This window comes from Pleurodeles waltl, chromosome 3_1, assembly GCF_031143425.1.
Source record: "Pleurodeles waltl isolate 20211129_DDA chromosome 3_1, aPleWal1.hap1.20221129, whole genome shotgun sequence".
NCBI lineage: Eukaryota > Metazoa > Chordata > Amphibia > Caudata > Salamandridae > Pleurodeles > Pleurodeles waltl.
Genome location: NC_090440.1, coordinates 1,872,933,846 through 1,872,953,585, shown reverse-complemented (window position 1 = coordinate 1,872,953,585; position 19,740 = coordinate 1,872,933,846). Strand labels below are relative to the sequence as shown.

The 19,740-nt window shown below is 45.1% G+C and overlaps 1 protein-coding gene across 1 annotated transcript; it reads right to left on the bottom strand.

Moving 5' to 3' along the window:
- Positions 1-3,115: 3,115 nt before the first annotated feature.
- Positions 3,116-12,138, bottom strand: FZD5 (frizzled class receptor 5). Its single transcript, XM_069225960.1, has one exon. It carries the CDS (start codon positions 11,028-11,030, stop codon positions 9,270-9,272), a length of 1,761 nt encoding a protein of 586 aa, XP_069082061.1. The 5' UTR covers positions 11,031-12,138; the 3' UTR covers positions 3,116-9,269.
- Between the last annotated feature and the right edge of the window lie 7,602 nt (positions 12,139-19,740).

Genomic DNA, 19,740 nt, shown 5'->3' with positions numbered 1-19,740 from the left:
TTCTTAAGTATTAATCACCTCAGTTCCTGAGATCGATATATCTATGACCTGTTTTTCCAAAACTGGCCGAAAACTTTCCAATTTTCTCTCTATTGCCTCGTTGATTTTACCTATTAAATTCCCGAAATCTCAATTAACGGAAATTTCAATATTGCCATATGAATTCTCCACATTTGTTTACTTTGTTGTGATCGCAATGTAATCAGTCTCTGACCAAAAAATCTCAAAGTCCATGCTTGAATTGATAGCTGTGTAAATGTTCAACCTATCAAAACTGATACCTAAAAAAAGCTATTCAAATCATCCCTGGGGTAAGACTTCCTGTAATGAGTCTGGATTTCTAGTGATCGAGTGTAACTTCTTATAATGAGATGAGACTTCTTGTAATATGTCAAGGTGCCCTAGAATTGAGTCATTGGTGTAACAATAGCTCTGCAGCCCCCTGCGCTGCAGGGAGCCACTCAGCTCCAGGGAGCTCCCGGCACTGTGCATGGGCCCCTGGACTGAGAGTTCCTGACTGGGTCTGGAATGTGGGGGGGCCCTCCACGTATTTTGCAAGGAGTGGTCCCTCAAATTTCGTTACGCCACTGAATTGAGTAGAACATCTTCTAAGGACTTGTGACTTTCTGTAATGGGAGTGGAACTTCTTGTGATGAACTAGGACTTTCTGTGATGTGGCCCACTTACTGTAATGTACAGAAATCTCAATTTTCAGCTTCAGCCTTCCCCTTTCACATACTTTTACTACTAAGTGCAGGCAGACGCAGAGCAAACGTGACTACAGTGATTCTGCTATCGAAATATTAGACGTCCCCCCTTATCAGTGATTCTACATGTTTAACTTGTAACGTTTATCTTGCAGTACCGAAATAGAGAGATTGAACTTGGAGGGGGCACCCTTCATCACCTAAATATTCTCGAGCATGCCAGTACTGCCGCTTGTCGGTTGCAACATGCAGCTAGCAGCCTCTGCACTATGTCGACACTGGGCTGTGGATTGGTAGACAGACTTTAGTATCCAGTCAGGATGATGCATACTGACAAAAATTGGAGGAAAGAAAGGAAACAACAAACAGTTTACTACTTTCTAATTTATTTTATTTTAATACTTTATTTTGCTCTACAAATCGGCAATAAAGAAACCGAACAAAAATAGACTTCCCTTTGTGTTCATATAAATAACTAATCTTGATACAATGCTTTCTTTTGAATAGTATCTGAATTCTTTAAGTGTTCACAAAATATGATACAAATATTTTTCTTTAGATGAGAACATAGAATACTAGCATCCTCGGACTCACACTTATTGTACATATCAATGACAAGGTGTCTGCAGGATACAAACAAAATAGAAACTCTTTTGTCGGTAAAGCACTAATTTAAATGTGTTTTGATGGGAAAAGGTTTAAAAGTTTTCAACCAAGCTTTTTCTTTTTGAAGATATCTTGAACCTTGTTTGGCATTATTTAACTATTATCACAAAGCAACAGTCACCTAGAAGTCACTTCTCACGTTGTATTCTTTTTTGTGATTGGCACAGCATATGCTTGCCTCAAAGGGTGCATTGGAGTTCCTGCTTTCCCATCAAGAACACAGAACGCTATTTGCCCCCGTGTCTTTTTTTGTAATCTAACATCAATGATAGAAGAAGAATGCCGCCAAGAAATCTCGACTTTCGGTGGCAGAAAGTCAGCCATGTTGCTTGTGACATCACTTCCTTCCTGCAGTCCACATCGTTAGAGTAAGTGCCGTGCATTTTGCTTTCTGTTGTACACAATGCAACTTGATCAGTTTTTGTAGTGTGACTCGGGTGGATTTCTGGTCTCTCTCCGACCAAGGAAGAGAACGTATGAAACTTTAGAAATAGTTTTATTTAATTATGAACAACCTGCGACACACAGAAAACACTGGAACACGCACACTTTTTGAAGCACCATCTCATCCGCTGGCCTGGGCCATTTCGTAGAATTCTGTGGACACTACTAGGGTATAGGGTGGCAGTGATTTATTGTGGGTTAACAGCACATTTAGACCGGGTTTTCCTTTTTATCTGTATCATCTTTAATGCTGTGGTTCGGTGATGTGGCTAACTACTTACTTTATTTCAGTTTAGATAAATCAATGTTTGTGATATGAAAACAACTGATTTTCACTGTAAATTGCACTGAAGAAAGCTCTGACTTTTCAGGGACAGTAAAACAGCCCCTTACAAATGAGAGACCTCACGCCGAATGCAAGTCACAAGTTAAATTAAAAACTTTCAGACGCTAAGAATGTGAAGCTCAAACTAAACAAATTAAAGCGAAAATATCCCGAATGTGCAAATTAAAACAAGGCAGTTTTTACACCGAGCATTCGGACCAAAATAAGAAGTGCCTTGTAAAAAGTCAGAAACAGTTGGCTTTCAATCAGGCCCTGTTTACACTGAATCAAAGTGTTTTCCTTTCATTCATGGGTACCTTTCTTTAAATCAGGAGCACCTTTAGTTTTGTAAGTCACTTCTTGCTTTAAATTACAGGAGTCTCAGAAAACTGCCTTGAAGACAGACTCATATTTCTAATTCCAGAATCACAAAACTACACCATTCAAATGCTGTATGTAGTTTATTGCTTTGCAGGATTTTTTAAATGTTGTCAGAGGGTAAACTATGAAAATGTTATGGTGCTTACATAGTTCAGCCACTTTCTATTCACTAGAGCATCTGCTTCATTTAACTTCCTGTTTGCCATGGTGCATTGTGGATTGTATAGTCCTGAGTGTATATACAGAAGAACATTATTCATGATGCTTTGGGAAGAGAGGATGGCCATATTTAGATCTGGGAAGGAATGTATATTGTTAGCAAACATCACAATGTGCTCATGACAGGAGTGAGTGGTCCTTGCTTTTCTCCTGCAGCTTGGAATGTGTAATGCTGCATTTACCCTTGAGATGAAGGTGTAAATGAGGCAGAAATGTAAGAAAAAAATAGAAGAGTGGGAACTACTCACACCTGAGATACGGTATTTGTTGATCTATATTAGTGGCCCATTGCATTCTCTATCATATGACTGTATTTTCTGTACCATGTGAAGTGTGCTGTGGTGCTTCTGTAAAAAAGGAATGACACTTGCAGTTGTACCGAATTCTGCAAATCAGATTTAATAAAAATACAAACAATCAATATCATCAATGCCATGGACTGGACACAAAAGTAAAAGTTTACCCATGTCAAGTGTGGCTCAGTTATGAATATATACCTGCAATAAACCTGTGTAACGTTTGCTAAATTTTAATATATATATATATATATTTTATATAGCTATATACAACATGTACAGAACATATGTACAGAGTGATTATTTACAGTTTATAAAATGACATGGCGCAGTTCTGTCTGTAAGAAAGCGCACACACACACATATGCACACACACAGACATACTCACAGCCACATTCACACATGCATGTACCTATATTGGCAAGTGCCAGGGTCTTGTGTTCTTGTAGCTTCCGTGCAGAGTCTGGCAAAGCTTTATTCCCAAATCCGAGATGGTTTCATTGTGATTTCTGAAATCAGTGTCCCTGTGCTTCTTCCCTCCCATCGTGTCACATTGCTATGTCTTTCAAACCCAGAGAAACGCCATTCAAGAGCAAAATCTTTGAAATCCATCCACCCACCTTCTGAGCTGTGGTTGACACTTTTCCTTCAAATTAGACTACATAGTATTATAATTGTCTGTTTCCGGACCGACACAACATAGAACAAATAGTGCTGATGGTCAATAAATTCATTCTGAGGACAATGTAATACGTCAATAACTTACTGGATAACGCATTCCTTTTTAAACTACGGGACAGGAGAAGTACTAAGATGGGAATATTTCATTATAAAAGGTGATAAACTGTTCTTGATGGTAAGATTTATCTATTGGTGGGAAAGAGGTAGTGGGACAAGCAAAAACTTCGTTCTTAGATCCAGACCATTAAACCTGAGGAATCGGGAGACCAGAGTTCTAATTCCTACCTCCTCACTAACCAATTTGTGTGACCTTGGGCATATTACTTTATATGTGTGGCTCAGCTTTCTCATCTGCAAAAATTAAGGTATGGCTATATAAACGTACAATCCCACTGCATACAAAAGATTTCTCAAACACCACATGTATTCATAGGTGAATCATAAAGTACTGCAGGTCGGCTGTTGTCTAATTTAGGAACAAGGCTGGAAGCTTGGTTTTGCAATGAAAGCTCAAAATGACGGCTTCCAGCCGAGCACAGTTATACTCCATGCTGACACCTGAAATCAGGGTCCTTGTAGGTATGGTAAGGGATTAGTAATGTAGCTCTGTGGGTTGAGTGCCCGATGATGAGATATATGTGCACATGCATGTTAAAGGATACACTACCAGTTGGCCTACTCAAGCTTTTAATTTTGATAACATATGTGCCACCAATTTGGAGATGATTAGAGGTTATCCGCTGTGCTGTGTAGCTGCAGGCATTTAGCAACAAGCTCTCGAGAAGTAGCTCACTGACCTGGAAAAAGGCTTTTCTTTACAAAGAACTGTAATCAGATGTGATACTTCGATTGAACCATTAGGTTGCCAAATGAAGACCAGGTGTGGAGAAGTGTGGCTCAATGGTTAGAGTGGCAGACCCTGAAGCAGAGATCTGGCTCAAGACCAGGGTTCAAGTCCCACTTCGGCAGGTCTTGGGCTCAATTCCCCTTGACCAGATAATTCTCACGGCCCCAACAGCGCTTGGATGCCTGGCTTCACCCTGGGGGTGCTCAGGAGTGGGTGCCTCACAGGGAAAAGCCAGGAGGGGTTCCATAGCGGTATGAGTACAGCGCCTTGAGACCCTAACGGGTGAGTAGTGCGCTATACAAGTGCTAATTTAGACAGCATGGACGATCTGGCAGGTCTAAAGTATCCAAAAATAGTCTTGATATCACCAAACTTAATGTAAACAATTGTAAATGTTTTAAGGTGATTAATTATAAATACCACTTGTTTAAAGGTGAAGGGTCAGCAGGAAGAAATGGGGGTCTAGTGGCCAAATTGCTTACTTTTGAACCCAAATTCTGCATCAGTCGCATAGCCAGTTAACAATTTGACCCATCATGCATGTGACATCTTTGGCCAGTTCTCACTTTTATTAATCAACAAACATTTGCATTCTGGGACTTATTTTCCTTTCCCATCTGTGACATGGCCTAAACGTCCCCGTAGTTAGAAGCCAGAACTAGATGAAGAGGTAACACCTGGCAGATTTGAGGTCGATCAGTACAAATGACCCTTTTTTGCATTGGTCGTTTGAGCAAATGTCGGTAAAAAATGGTCTGCCCCTTCTTTTCTAATTCCTTTCACTCGCCACATCAACACTTCCTGCTTCTGTGGAAAATACTCTATCTTTCTGAGGCTTTGACCAAGATCAGAGAAAGGGAGAAAGCCGAGGTGAAAACGAACATGCAAAAGTGAGGTAAAGAGACAGCAAGTGTGTGGTGGTGGAAGAAAGAGACATCACATACTCAGTGGCATAACATAGGCTCCCACAGCACCCGCAGGGCGGGGTAAGCGAGCTCCAGGATGCCCCATCAGCACGGCACCTGACTTGAGCGAGTCCGTTGTGGGGGCCTCCTCAATGCTCTTTGCCGGGGGCGGAGTATCCTTACGCCACTGCACATAGCATGCCTTGGTATTAGGCGTACCACGCAGTTAGTAGCTCCAGTGGTGGGCTCCCAAGATAAACTTCCGTCCCCTATACTCATTTTTTATTATTATTATTTATTTATGTACATACACATTAGTGCAGCCCGTGCCTTTACTGCGTGGGCTGATGCTCGGATGGTAGCGAGGTACCCAGATTGGTCGCCTTGCTTTCCTCTACAGCTAGAAATACGTGCGTGTGCAAGAAAAATGTGCCTCGTGTAGAAACACTACTTGCCAAGCCGATGGCCGTTTATGCCAGGGGGGGAAATAGTGCCCACCTGATGCTTTAAATCCTTGCTCGTGATAAACAAGTTAATCACTGCCTTAAAATTGACAAAAAAATAAAGGAACTCCTATTCCACCTTTCAGTTTTCCCATGGTAGGTGATACGTTCACCCACGTATTATGAAACAATATCACATTTTTAGAAAAAGAAAACTATAAACTCAAAGTTTATGCAACAATATAAAATTCGGAGTAAATTTTCAGTTCGTATTGTGTTTAATATAAGTGACCTACTGCGACCTGCTCTCAGCTTTTGTCAGATGTGGAAACGAGGCACCGGAAAACGAAGCGATCCGCCCAGGATCACACAATGTGGTTAGCGCATTAGAACTCATGTTTCCTGTGTCGACAGCCAATGGCTTAACCATAAGAGGGTTTGTATTTGCGCGCAACTCTGTCCAAATTATACGCTTTCATACAAACGCGTCACCGTGTGAGTTTCTCTTCCATTTGTACAATGCCGCACCCCGTATGTGTGTAAACACAAGTAAGGCAATGGAACGGCTATTGAGCAACACGGAAATATCGATGCTTTTGGTCCCCGAACCTTGTAACTATGCGTTGCTATGTTGTCCTAATTCTGTGACGAATAGGCCCCTATTTACTAACAAACAGTGCACGTTCGCACTGGGATTAGCATGACCATTTCACAATAGAGGGAGCCATCTTCTGAGGGAACTTTTTTAGTGGTTCTGTATGTATTCCGGGGACTGAAGTATTTATTTCCGAAATACCCGTCAATAGCGTGCCATGTTTATGTGTGGTTGTCGGGGAGCGCCGTTTCTTGCCACCTAAAGATTGCCACATCAGTTTGGCCATCTAAATATTGCCACATAAATTATTCCTCTTTGGCCATTCACCACGTCTAACAGGGTGGTCCGGGGCGCTACTCATAGGACTACAAATGGCTCAGTGAGTTAAGATGGATGGTGCTGATCTTAAAGTAGCCTGCTGTCATCTGTACTGATAACCTCATTCAAACGAACACATTGATCTAATAATAATACTTCTAATTTGCAGTGCTTCGAGCTGCATTCACAGATTCTTCATAGTGGTATTATCAGACGCAGTGGGTGGATGGGGCTCTTACTGGGCCGGGTGACCAAAAATCGGGGCTAATAAACTCATACAGAGCGGGTGCGAACGGGGATTCTGGTTGCTCGATGTTTCATGAGCACCGAACACACCCGACCCAGAAGCGCCTCAATTTCAGGATACTGAGTGTGTGCACTAGGGCCAAGCCACAGTGGCGTAACGAAACTTGCAAAGTACATGGAGCCCTCCTCAGGAGATCTCTCATGCCCCGGTGCTATGCTGAGGGACCCCCGCCCCCCCACCCACCCCCGGTCCCCTAAATGGATCACCGTCAAGCAAAGAGGAGCTGCCCTCCTACTGGTCCGACAAGTGATAACCCCTTCCTTCCCTCCCACGAACACCGAGGCCCCTAGTCATAAAACTTTCACCACGAGTAGCTGTCCCGACGACTGACGTAGGTGTTAATTCTGAGTTCTAGGAGTACGACATTCTCACTGATAACCAGGACGATCACAAGCAGATATCGACAACTTCCCTCGTGCAAGCCGTGCACTGTGCCGCCGGTGGTGTTGGAGGCTCACGCGTGCTCCAGCCCCTCCCCTCTCCCCCGCCCTCCTACTGCGTAAATGCCCTCTTGCAAGCTATGTCAAGCCGAACTAATATTTGCCAAACTGGGTAACGAAGGTGGGGGCCGAGGGCGTAAACATAACAAGTGACGTCTCTGAACGTGTCATTTCAAAAACATTCAGAAAATATGTTTTTTCACTTCTTTACGTTTTACTTGTGTTTTAAAATGGGCTGCGGCATAGTGGATTCCGAGGGCCTACACTTTGTTCTTAGGTGACTAATTCCGGGTTTAGCTGATAGTACACCTGCACTATACAACAAGGTATTATAGATCAACAGGTATATCAGGTGAACACATTTGTGGTCCTACTTAGCGTGTAACACACCAAGATGGCACCCTTACTGCCCAATAAAGATTACTCCTCCTTTGGTGTCAGCAAGGGGACGTGTATATTTGTTTTAGAAAACGTAAACAGGGTAATATTTCAGAGGTTACAAACAGCATTAGTATTAGTGTTTTTTCATGCAAGTGGATTTTCCTCTTTTAGGACGTTGCCCACCTTTTAACTTTATAAGGGTGGATTAATTACTACACTGAAAACTTGAGCCCATTGCCCACCTACGGCGCTGCTGGTGGTTTTCATCATTACCTGCCCTTTCCTCAGTGCCCATTCAAACCTTGTCGTCTTTACTGCATTAAACGTTATTTTGTTCATTTGGGAATTCCAGCACCAGGAACTGCACAGAGACCACCAATGGCATCCCACATAGGCCACTGCAAGAAGCACGATGTACATCACGAGAGCGTGAATGTTTTCAGTGCGATGTTTCGCTGCATTACACCGGCCCAGCACCCTTGTACAGCATTGCCAAGCAGGTCACCGTCAAAAGACCACATGCTAACCATACAGTTACACTGCAGGCAGTCACGGAACACACGCGGCATGGGATGAGGTACGGATGCTGCTGGCAGTAAACTCTTTTTAGCGGGTTTTTCCAACCCCCTTTCCGCGCCCTGCCCCAGCATGAACTGCAGTAGGTGATAGGTCGGACGCTGCCCCCCCCTGAACTACTTAGTAACCAGTCCTGAGCTCTGGTGCGTGTGGCCTGTACCTGCCGTCACATCCTCACACACTCTAACAACATTGCAGATACTGTAGGACAAAGTCCCTACTCTAACACAGGCCGGCCACGATATCAGGACTCCTTTGAGGACTGCACCTCTTTCTCCTGCCCAGATTGAGTATTGGCACCTGGGAACAGTGGGCCAACACCGTCACTGCCAGGCACGGCTCATAGGCCTTAAATGGGACAGTACCGCAGGCCTCAGTGTGTCTAGCTGGTCAGTCAGTACCTGAGTTTGTCAGAAGGAAGCAAACACTGGGGGCAGAGGACCCCACCCCCCCCCGTAGTTCAATTTCCAACACCCTCTTTAGCTGTCGGTGCTTTCACAGAGGTGTTGCGCATCACACTACGTCAGTGGCTATACCCCTCACCCATCATTTCTGTGAGCACCCAAATGCTGGCACGGAGTGGTGATTTCACCTCACTTTCATAGGTTAAACAACGTCGTCGCACTCTTACACCAAATCTGTGCAGCTCAAGCCTTCCTCTTTACCCTTTTCAGCAGCTCATTCATTCAATTAAAGAGGAACATGAAATGTCTCAAGAACCCATGGTGGAAGGCAGGGTCACACGTGTGAGAGAGGTACCTGTTTGGGGTACAAGGCCAAGCTGCCCACACCAGTCCTGGCCGCCAAAGCCCTGCTGGCCTCACTGTACCCACAGGCATCCATGGACTTGCCCTCCCGGCAGCATCTGCCTGTAAAGCGCCGCCAGGAGTCCAGCGTCTTGCCTGACCAGATCCAGACCCCTGAAGTGATGCCCACCACCAGGCACATGAAGTACTTAAGCATGAAGACGGCGTAGTCTGGCCTCAGTTTCCTCTTGTCTCCGGGGCAGGAGCAGTTCTGCGCCTTCTCCCAGGCTTCGCGGAAGTGCTGTTCATAAATGTAGCAGGCTACCACGATGGTGGCAGGCACCGTGTAGAGTACTGTAAATATGCCGATCCTTATCATCAGCTTCTCCAGTTTGTCTGTCTTGGTGCCCCCTTGCTTGATCACACTACGGATGCGGAACAAGGACACAAAGCCAGCCAGAAGGAACATGGTCCCAGTGAAGAGGTACACCACCAGGGGTGCCAGCACAAACCCGCGCAAGTTGTCCAAGTTCTGGTTGCCCACATAGCAGATTCCAGCCACTGGGTCCCCGTCCACAGAGCTCATGGCCAGAACAGCGATGGACTTGACGCTTGGGATCAGCCAGGCAGCCATGTGGAAATACTGAGAGTAGCTGGCGATGGCCTCGTTGCCCCACTTCATCCCAGCAGCCAGGAACCAGGTGAAGGACAAAATGACCCACCAAATGGAACTGGCCATTCCAAAGAAGTAGATCAGAAGGAAGACCACTGTGCACAGAGCAGGTCCAGTGGTCTCATAATGGACATGGTGGTAGTCTTTGTTGCAAGCCACATTGGCATGGCCAACGATAAGCCGGACCATGTAACCAATGGACACCAAGAGGTAACAGGCAGACAGAAAGATGATGGGGCGTTCTGGATACTTGAACCTCTCCATGTCAATGAGGAACGTAGCCACTGTGGTGAAGGTAGAGATGAAGCACAGGATGGACCACAGCCCAATCCAGAAGGTGGCAAAGGTCTTCTCATCTTGGGTGAAGTAGGGTTGGAAGCAAGGCACAGCGCAGTTGGACACCTGACCGGTCTTGATCCTGTTGTATAATGGGTGAGACTCTTTCAGTATTGAGATGAATGGATCCCGGCACTTGCAAACCCCATCACATGCACTGTTTGAGGGCCTCTGTCCATGCAGCGGGGTGAGGTTGTTGCTAGGCCTCCTGGATGGGTGGGTTGGCTTTGCGAAGAAAGGTGGCAGTGTGGTTGTGGTCTCTGTCCTGTTGTAGTCCATGCACAAGTTATCTGAGTCGCCATGCACAGGCAGCATGTCGCAGTTCATCCTTTCTGGCCAGGCAAACCCATATTGCGTCATCAGAGGAGAGCACCCAGATTTTGCCCTCTCGCACACGGACCGGCAGGGCGGCAACGGCTTCATGTAGTCTGCCAGACAGATTGGCGTGTACATACTGCAGAGAAAGAACTTAAGGTCTGGGGAGCAGTGAATTTCCACCAGTGGCCAGAACTGGTGCACCTCCAGACCCGCCTCGTCTTGGGTGTCGTGGTTGAATTGGTTAGGCATGTAGGTATTATTGTAGCCGATGCCCTTGCACATGGGCACAGTTATCTCTTGGCAGACGAGGCCCTTTGAGGCTGCTGGCACAAGGGTTGGGCACGTCAGTAGAAGAAATGGTAACACAAGACCCAAATGCAAGACTGTGGAGTCAGACCTTGCCATAGTTCCCATTTTCCACTGCATGTGTATTCTGTCACTTCTGCACCATTTGCATGATGCCCTCCAGCGCGAGCATTCAGTCCATGGGCAAAATTTGTTCCACCTACAGCAAATCCTCAGATGACATAGCCGACCGTTCACAAGCAGGAGACCGTCTGCAAAGGGTTAATTGCCCACGAGAAAGCCATATTTCCACAGCTTCGCGCAAAGGCCCAGTCGCTGTTCTTTCTCAGTTTATATTGTTTCTATGTAACACAAAGCGGTATAGCCATCCCAGTAGTCCTTAAATGCACACAAAGCGCTTAAGCGTGCACTGCTTCTGTGCCCAGTCTCAATATATAAAATGTCATTTGTTTCTTCCGGGTATAGGGGTTTTTACCTCTAGGGGCACCCAGGTTTCTGCGCGTGCGGAGGCATGTTCGTGAGGAAGACAGCAGGCAGATGGATTCACCAAAGGAGCGTTTCCCGTTCGGAGCGCCAACGTGCTGTACACACAAATCTTGTTTAGATAAAACAATAATAATTTCCAACGCGATTACAATAATTCACAGTATACTGTTTTTCCCCTCTTGCAATGAATTGTGATACTTTTCATTCACAGCATTGTTTTTTAATTCGAAGCTGATGGCCAAAACCGAACATAAGTCCTATTTGCAACGAAAAGAACAAATTCATATTTTTAAAAAGTTCTTCTCGACCCTTCTTTTGCAGTCCTTTTTTAAAAGTTATTGGACTTCGTCCCGTTTTACAAAAAACATGAACCTTCGCTGACTAGTCCGTGGTGAACAGTTCCGTTCCGAGCTGTCTTGGTGCTTTGAAACCACAAACTTTGCAAATCTGGCGGGTTACAGATTTATTTCGATTTTTCAGTGGGAGGGGTCCTCCTGCTGCTGCCAGTCCACATGGCTTGTTGTCCCTTAGGTTCCTCGCGTCCTGTGATTTGCAAAGATCTAGATGTCCTTTGTGGCCAGGACTTGCAGCCTCTGCTTTGCTCCTGTTCTTTCCCGTGGCCTCTTGTAATCCAAGCCGGTGTCGTCGCGTCAGACCGCTCGGATGGAAAGAAGTGCACAAGTCGCAGAGACAAACTCTGTCCCAGAGCTGCTCCGGCTGCAGCCTCACTCCGTCTCCCCTTCTGGACTTTCTCCCCGTGGGCAGGCTACCTGCACTCAAAAGAGGCTGGGAAGGACACGCCCCTCTGTCAATCCACAGCCTCTAAATGTAAGCTCTAGGCCTCTCCCTTCTGTTCAGTCACGCCCCGGGCCACGCCCCTTTCCTTTTCATGCCTCTGCTTTTTTGTCCCTGTTTGTCAGCACCAGAAGCCCTTGTGTGATCAGCGAGGTGGGGATAAGGCAGAGGTGGTCCTTTCTGCAGCCAGTCGCAGGTCTCAGATGGAGACAAAAGTGTGTTCGCTAACTCATTTATTAGTTTGCGCTTCTTAAATACCACGTCAAATTAGTTTTTGATACAGTGAAAATCGGAAAACTTTTCAGTCTTTTTATGCACCGATAATAATATTGATAATTAATTAAGAGCAAATTTACTTTTGTAATGCGTCTGTGCACTTTTATTTTAATTTAGGTATGCATTTGAGTATTATATATCCTTCCAACTTCACACATTCAAACCTACAGGCATATATCAATGACAATCGGAAAATGTGTGCATTGCTCCACTTATATTAGAAACCGCTATGGGTAAATTATGTTACAAAAATATATATTTTTCTCAAAATGTCCAGTTAAGGTCATGCCCCCATCTCGACCCTAACTCACCTGAAATCCAGGTTTACTTGCCTCTATTCGTTACTTTAAGGGGCGCATGAAGTCAAGGTAAACATGCTTAGCAACTTTGCATCATTAAAAAAAATATCGCCACCTTAAAGTGTAAAGATGGCATAGTTATAAAAAGAAAAACACGTCAGTGGTGGGGGGACAACAGTCCTCCAGATGCTCGGAGGTTTCACAGTAATTCCACGCTGCTGCTAAAGGCTGAAGGCCCTGGATGAAAGTGGGGACTCTCCCATTCAGGAGCAATTTGTCAGTCATCAGAACTCCGGCTGCTTATCTTAGGCGGGTCATCGTGCTGCAGGACATTGGTCCGTTGACAATAAATTGCTCCTGAGTCGAAGTCCGGAAAATTCTTCTGCTTTTTCAAAGGAAGGCGTTTTCCTAATTTTGTGGGCGGAATTCAAATTAAACATCGCAAACTCGACAACGCCGAGGCTGATTTGATGAATGAGTTATTCTTACAACATAACCATAATCTTTTCTAACTTTATTTTTTCATCGATTATTGGGGATTTAGCTTCGTAAAACCCTTTAATTAGAATTTTGATCTTATTTTTTAGCACCTTGCTATTTAAACTTTGTCTTTCATTCTTGAAATGCGAACTTTAGTTGGAAAACCAGCACTGGTCATTAGAAATATTTGTGAGCCACTTATTGGCTCCCTGTGTCTGGCGTTGGTCCTTTTTCAGGGGCTGATGGATTCTTGAAAGTAGCAGTGTCTTTGCGATTACAGGTAGGCGTGCAGATTAACTCCACTGGGGGTGCACCAAAGGACTGAGATGGTAGAGGTGAAGCCAAAACATGTCATGCAACTCAAGCACCCACAAATACTATAATCCTGAGCACTCATAAAGGACTGGTAAAGATTTAACACATTTTTCCAAGCAATTCATTTGTATCTAAAATGACATGGAATATGCTGTGCACAAAGTGCAGTGAATTGCTTCATACAGCAAAACATCAGTAGAACATGTGTGATCCATAGAAAAAAATCATAAGTGAATGTATTTATTGTCATGGTTTCTATTTGCAATTATGTGTATGAGTATAATATGCGGAACATACATAACGCAACCCTAGGGTTGGGAAAATGGTCACATGTATACAATGTATGTGAAAACCGCAGGGGCAGGTCAAGCATACAACGATTATATGAAGCATGAGTCCCACTGAAATACACGCAAATTCAAACAATGCGGGTACAGATTTACTGAACGCGGCCTTGCACGAGTCACCTTTGCATACGTAGTGCATATTTAGTCTGCAAAGACGTGTTATGGTGCAGGAGAGGAAAGAAAGAGGTACAGAGCACCCTCTGCGTCACTCAAAATGTCAATTAGCCACCCTATTGTTTAAAAAGTCACACAAAGTGGTGTAAAACACCCCAAAACTCTGCCAACATTGCAGACCAGGAGAAACAGGAGGGCAAAAGCTATATGCGAGCTGCAGAATTTACATGCCATCATGATCACATGTGATTGCTTCCTCTTGTGGGCTGTTAACCAAAGGACTGTGTTTTTCTATGGCCCAGGTATTCATGGCTTAGTGAGTGACTTTTGTGATCCTATATATCTACTTAGCTCTATAGGTGAATTAATGCCCCATTTACACAGCATATTGTCTAAGTGCAAGATGCATGTTGTTAGACCTGACAGTCTTAGGGTGGTCATCCACAAACTTTTTGCCTGCTTCCTTCCACTTTTCTGACACTGTTTTTGCTGGTTTTAAGACTCTGCACACCTTACCACTGTTAACCACTGCTGAAGTGCATATGCTCTCTCCCTTAAACATGGTGACACTGGCTCATACCTGTTAGAAATGGGGTCTTTGGTTCACAGTCAGGTTACCCCCTGTTCAAGCAAGGACCCTCACTCTAGTCAGGGTAAAAGAGAATCACCCTCAGCTAACCCCTGCTTACCCCCTTGGTAGCTTGGCAGAGCAGTAGGCTTAACTTCAGAGTGCTAGGTGTAAAGTATTTGTACCAACACACACAGTAGCTTAATGAAAACACTACAAAATGACACAACACCAGTTTAGAAAAATAGGAAATATTCATCTAAACAAAACAAGAACAAAATGACAAAAATCCACAGTACACAAGTCAAGTTATCAATAAAAATGCAAAAAGAGTCTTTAAGTAGTTTTAAACACACACTAGCGCTGCTAGCGTGAAAATGTACCTGGTGCGTGTCAAAAATAACCCCGCACGGGCGAGCGTGCGTCAAAAAGGTCTTGCGAGGCATTGATTCCACTCTCGAGCGGGACCATGCGTCGTTTCTCCTTTTGTCGGGTATGGCGCGTCGTTTCTTCTCTCCGCAGGACAGCGATGCATCGATCCGGTCAGCACTCACGGGTCCGGGAAGGCCTTGGGTTGTTTTTCCACGCACAGCGGTACTTGAGTCGGAAATCCATCTGCACGATGATCTGAAAATCCCACAGCGCGGGTTGTGATCTCCCAGCCTCCGTCAGCAATGCTGCGTGTCGTTTCTCCTGCTCCGTGCGTCGATTCTTCGGTCGCGTTTCCTGCGAGCGTCGTTTCTCAGCTGCGGAGTCGGCGGCACGTCCTTTCTTCAGCCGCAGATCAGAGTTGCGTCAATCTTTTCCCTGCACGGTGCTCTGTGCGTGGATTTCCTTGTCTTCATGCTGCCAGCTTCTCCTTTCAGGGTCCCAGGAACTGGATGGGTACCACAGGGCAGAGTAGGAGTCTCTCCAGAGACTCCAGATGCTGACAGAGAGAAGTCTTTGCTGTCCCTGAGACTTTAAACAACAGGAGGCAAGCTCTGAATCAAGCCCTTGGAGATTTCTTCTCAAGATGGAAGGCACACAAAGTCCAGTCTTTGCCTTCCTACTCTGGCAGAAGCAGCAACTGCAGGATAGCTCCACAAAGCACAGTCACAGGCAGGGCAGCTCTTCTTCTTCAGCTATTCAGCTCTTCTCCAGGCAGAGGTTCCTCTGGGTTCCAGAAGTGTTTCTAAAGTCTGTGGTTTTGGGTGTCCTTCTTATACCCAATTTCTCCTTTGAAGTAGGCCTACTTCAAAGTAAAGTCTCTTTTGAATGTGAAATCCTACCTTGCCCATGCCAGGCCCCAGAAAGTCACCAGGGGGTTGGAGATTGTGTGAGGGCAGGCCCAGCCCTTTCAGGTGTGAGTGACCACTCCTCCCCTTCCTCCTAGCACAGATGGCTCATCAGGATATGCAGGCTACACCCGAGCTCCCTTTGTGTCACTGTCTAGTGTGAGGTGCAACCAGCCCAACTGTCAAACTAACACAGACAGGGAATCCACAAACAGGCAGAGTCACAGAAATGGTATAAGCAAGAAAATGCCCACTTTCTAAAAGTGGCATTTTCAAACACACAATCTTAAAATCAACTTTACTAAAAGATGTATTTTTAAATTGTGAGCTCAGAGACCCCAAACTCCACATGTCCATCCGCTCCCAAAGGGAACCTACACTTTAATCAGATTTAAAGGTAGCCCCCATGTTAACCTATGAGAGGGACAGGCCTTGCAACAGTGAAAAACAAATTTAGCAATATTTCAGTGTCAGGACATGTAAACCACATTACTATATGTCCTACCTTAACCATACACTGCACCCTGCCCTTGGGGCTACCAAGGGCCTACCTTAGGGGTGTCTGACATGTAAGAAAAGGGAAGGTTCAGGCCTGGCAAGTGGGTACACTTGCCAAGTCGAATTTACAGTTAAAAGTGCACACACAGACGCTGCAATGGCAGGTCTGAGACATGATTACAGAGCTACTTATGTGGTTGGCACAACCAGTGCTGCAGGCCCACTAGTAGCATTTGATTTACAGGCCCTGGGCACCTCTAGTGCACTGTACTCGGGACTTACTAAAAAATCAAATATGCCCATCATGGATAAGCCAATTACATACACATTTTGTAAAGGAGCACTTGCACTTTAGCACTGGTTAGCAGTGGTAAAGTGCCCAGAGTAACAAAAACAGTAAAATCAGACTCCAGCACATCAACAACCTGGGGAACAGAGGCAAAAAGTTAAGGGAGACCACGCCAAGGATGAAAAGTCTAACAATACCCAATTGGCATATTTAATTTATTGGTAAGTCTCTAGTAAAGTGCACTACATATGCCCAGGGCCTGTAAATTAAATGCTACTAGTGGGCCTGCAGCACTGATTGTGCCACCTACATAAGTAGCCCCATGACCATGTCTCAGGCCTGTTGTTGCAAGGCCTGTGTGTGCAGTTTCACTGCCACTTCGACTTGGCATTTAAAAGTACTTGCAAAGCCTTGCACTCCCCTTTTTCTACAAATAAGCCACCCCTAAGGTAGACCCTAGGTAACCCACAGGGCAGGGTGCTGTGTAGGTAAAAGGCAGGACATATGTTTTATATGTCCTTGTAGTGGAAACCCCCTAAATTTGTTTTCCACGTCTGTGAGGCCTGCTCCTTTCATAGGCTAACATTAGGGCTATCGTCATATGCTGTTTGAATGGTAGATTCTGATAAAAAAGGGGTAAAAATGTCATGTTTGGTATGGCCAGAATGGTAATACAAAATCCTGCTTATTGGCAAGGTTGGATTTTAGATTACTATTTTAGATATTCCACTTTTAGAAAGTGAGCATTTCTCTGCACGTAAAATCCATCTGTGCCTTACAGCCTGTCTCCAATCCACGTCTGGGCGGGCTGGTAGACAGCTCCCGTGTGCATTTCACCCAGGCAACCACAAATACAGGATACTCAGTCACACCTGCACTTACCTGCATACTGAATGGGTCTTCCTGGGCTGGAATGGTTGAGGGGCCTGACACTCAAATTTCAAAGGCCAGTGGCCTGCCCTCACACAAAGGACTGCCAAACCCTCTACTGGGACCCTGGCACACAGACCTGTAATGAAAGGGGACCTTGTGCACTTCAAAACCACTCCTTGAAGTCTCCCCCACTTCAAAGGCACTTTTGGGTATAAACTGGGTCCCTGACCGCATCAACTCTGACACTTCCTGGGACAGACACTCTGAACCAGATCCTGCATCCTGCTAAGAGGAGCTGCCTGGCTGCTCAAAGGACTCACATGGACTGCTTTGCTGTGAAGGACTGCTGTCTTGCAGTTTCCCTGATGCCTTGCTGGCCTCTGGCTCTGCTGAGAAGTGCTCCAAGGGCTTGGATGGAGCTAGCCTCCTGTTCCTGAAGTCTCAGGGCCAAAAAGACTTCCCCTCTTCAAGGAAACTCCTTGTGTGGCAAACATCGACACACAGCCTGCCGGAAACGATGCACAGCATGCCCCGCAGTGAAAGAATAGCTGAATCGCTGAACCGGAATGACGCAGCCCGGCTCCTCGAGTGCAGATCGGCGCAACGCCTGCGTTGCGACTGGAAAATCGATGCACAGCCATACCAGATCGATGCATCACCAAGCCAGAATGACTCAGCCTGACTTCCTGCGTGAGGAATCGACGCAGCATCTGCCATGCAACAGAAACTCCGACGCATCACCATACTGGATCGACGCAGCACCTGTGACTTCATCCCGCATGCCCAGGATTTCCCCACATCATCCCTGGGTGTCAAAAGACCCCGCATCGCAGTGAGGATCCAAGACTGCGAGCCGGAAACCGATGCAAAGCCCTTGCATCATGGGAAGAATCAACGCATCGTCTGTGCGCATCAGGAAATCCAACGCACACCTTCCTTTTTGAAGCATCACAGGTACTTTGTGCACACAAGAGATATTTGTTGATTTTTGAAGACTTAAGACTCTTCTTATCATTGCAAAAGTGATATTTCAACTTGTGCTTATCAAATCTTGATCGTTTGATCTTAATTTACTCAGATAAATATCTTATATTTTTCTAAACCTGTGCGGTGTATTTTAATGGTGTTATCACTGTGTTATTGCATGATTTATTGCACAAATACTTTACAAATAGCCTTTTAAGTTAAGCCCGACTGCTCAGTGCTAAGCTACCAGAGGGTGGGCAGAGGATAATTTGGATTGTGTGTGACTTACCCCGACTAGGATTTTTGGTCCCTACTTGGATAAGGCTGTATACCGCTGCCAACTAGAGACCCCCTTTCTAACACATGTCCATTGTGTGTGCATGCTTCAGCTCCCACACATTTCAGGTTAGCCCATCCACTCCCTCAAGACAGCTACACCTTCTTCTAACATGTTCCGTATATCTGCCAACAGTGCCTAAGTGACTGTACAGTAGCAGACTGCATGCAGATAGTAAGCCATTATGCTTCTGCCCTTCCAGAAATGTTCATATCAGTTATGTTTGACACAAATCTTATATTATGATCGGAGATGCAAGTAACATTGGTATATCTTGGGTGTTATGGTTATTGGTCTTACACACCCTGGTAAATTGTTGTTCTGGCTTTAAGGCAAGATGGCTCCCAGTCACACCAGAGACCAACATATGCTTACATGAGTATCACTGTACAACAAACTATGATCATAGTTGTAGTCCAATAATCTCAATAGATTAAACTGGCTGTGTTGGAAATCAACTAGCGTCTTTTATTTACATTATGATGCAGTATACCTGTGAAAGTAGATGACTAAAGACCTTTTACATTTGCAACAGTGCGTATTAACATTTGGTTAGCAGACTCATCTGTGTATATGTATTGAGTTTGTTGTTCTACGTGGATCAGTGCTCACAGATTTAGAATGTATATGTATGCTTAGTGCCACAGGGCAGCACATCCACATTGTTAACGAGATTTGCGTCTTTGAATAGTGACATCAGTGTAGACGCATACATGTTATACTGTCATGGGTACGCAGTTTCTATTTTATATGCTACAGGTGATAATTGAATAAGCCTCCATGAAACATGTATTTGTTTTGTCTTGAAATGTACATCATTTTGGAGACAGGGATATCAGACATACATACATACATACATACACCAATAAGCACACATATGATTTCAGTTCTTCAGTGCTTGAAGTGACTA

What these genes read in the sequence shown, in the direction of transcription:
- FZD5 (XM_069225960.1), bottom strand. Translation starts at nt 11,030, where the DNA reads ATGCAGTGGAAAATGGGAACTATGGCAAGGTCTGACTCCACAGTCTTG.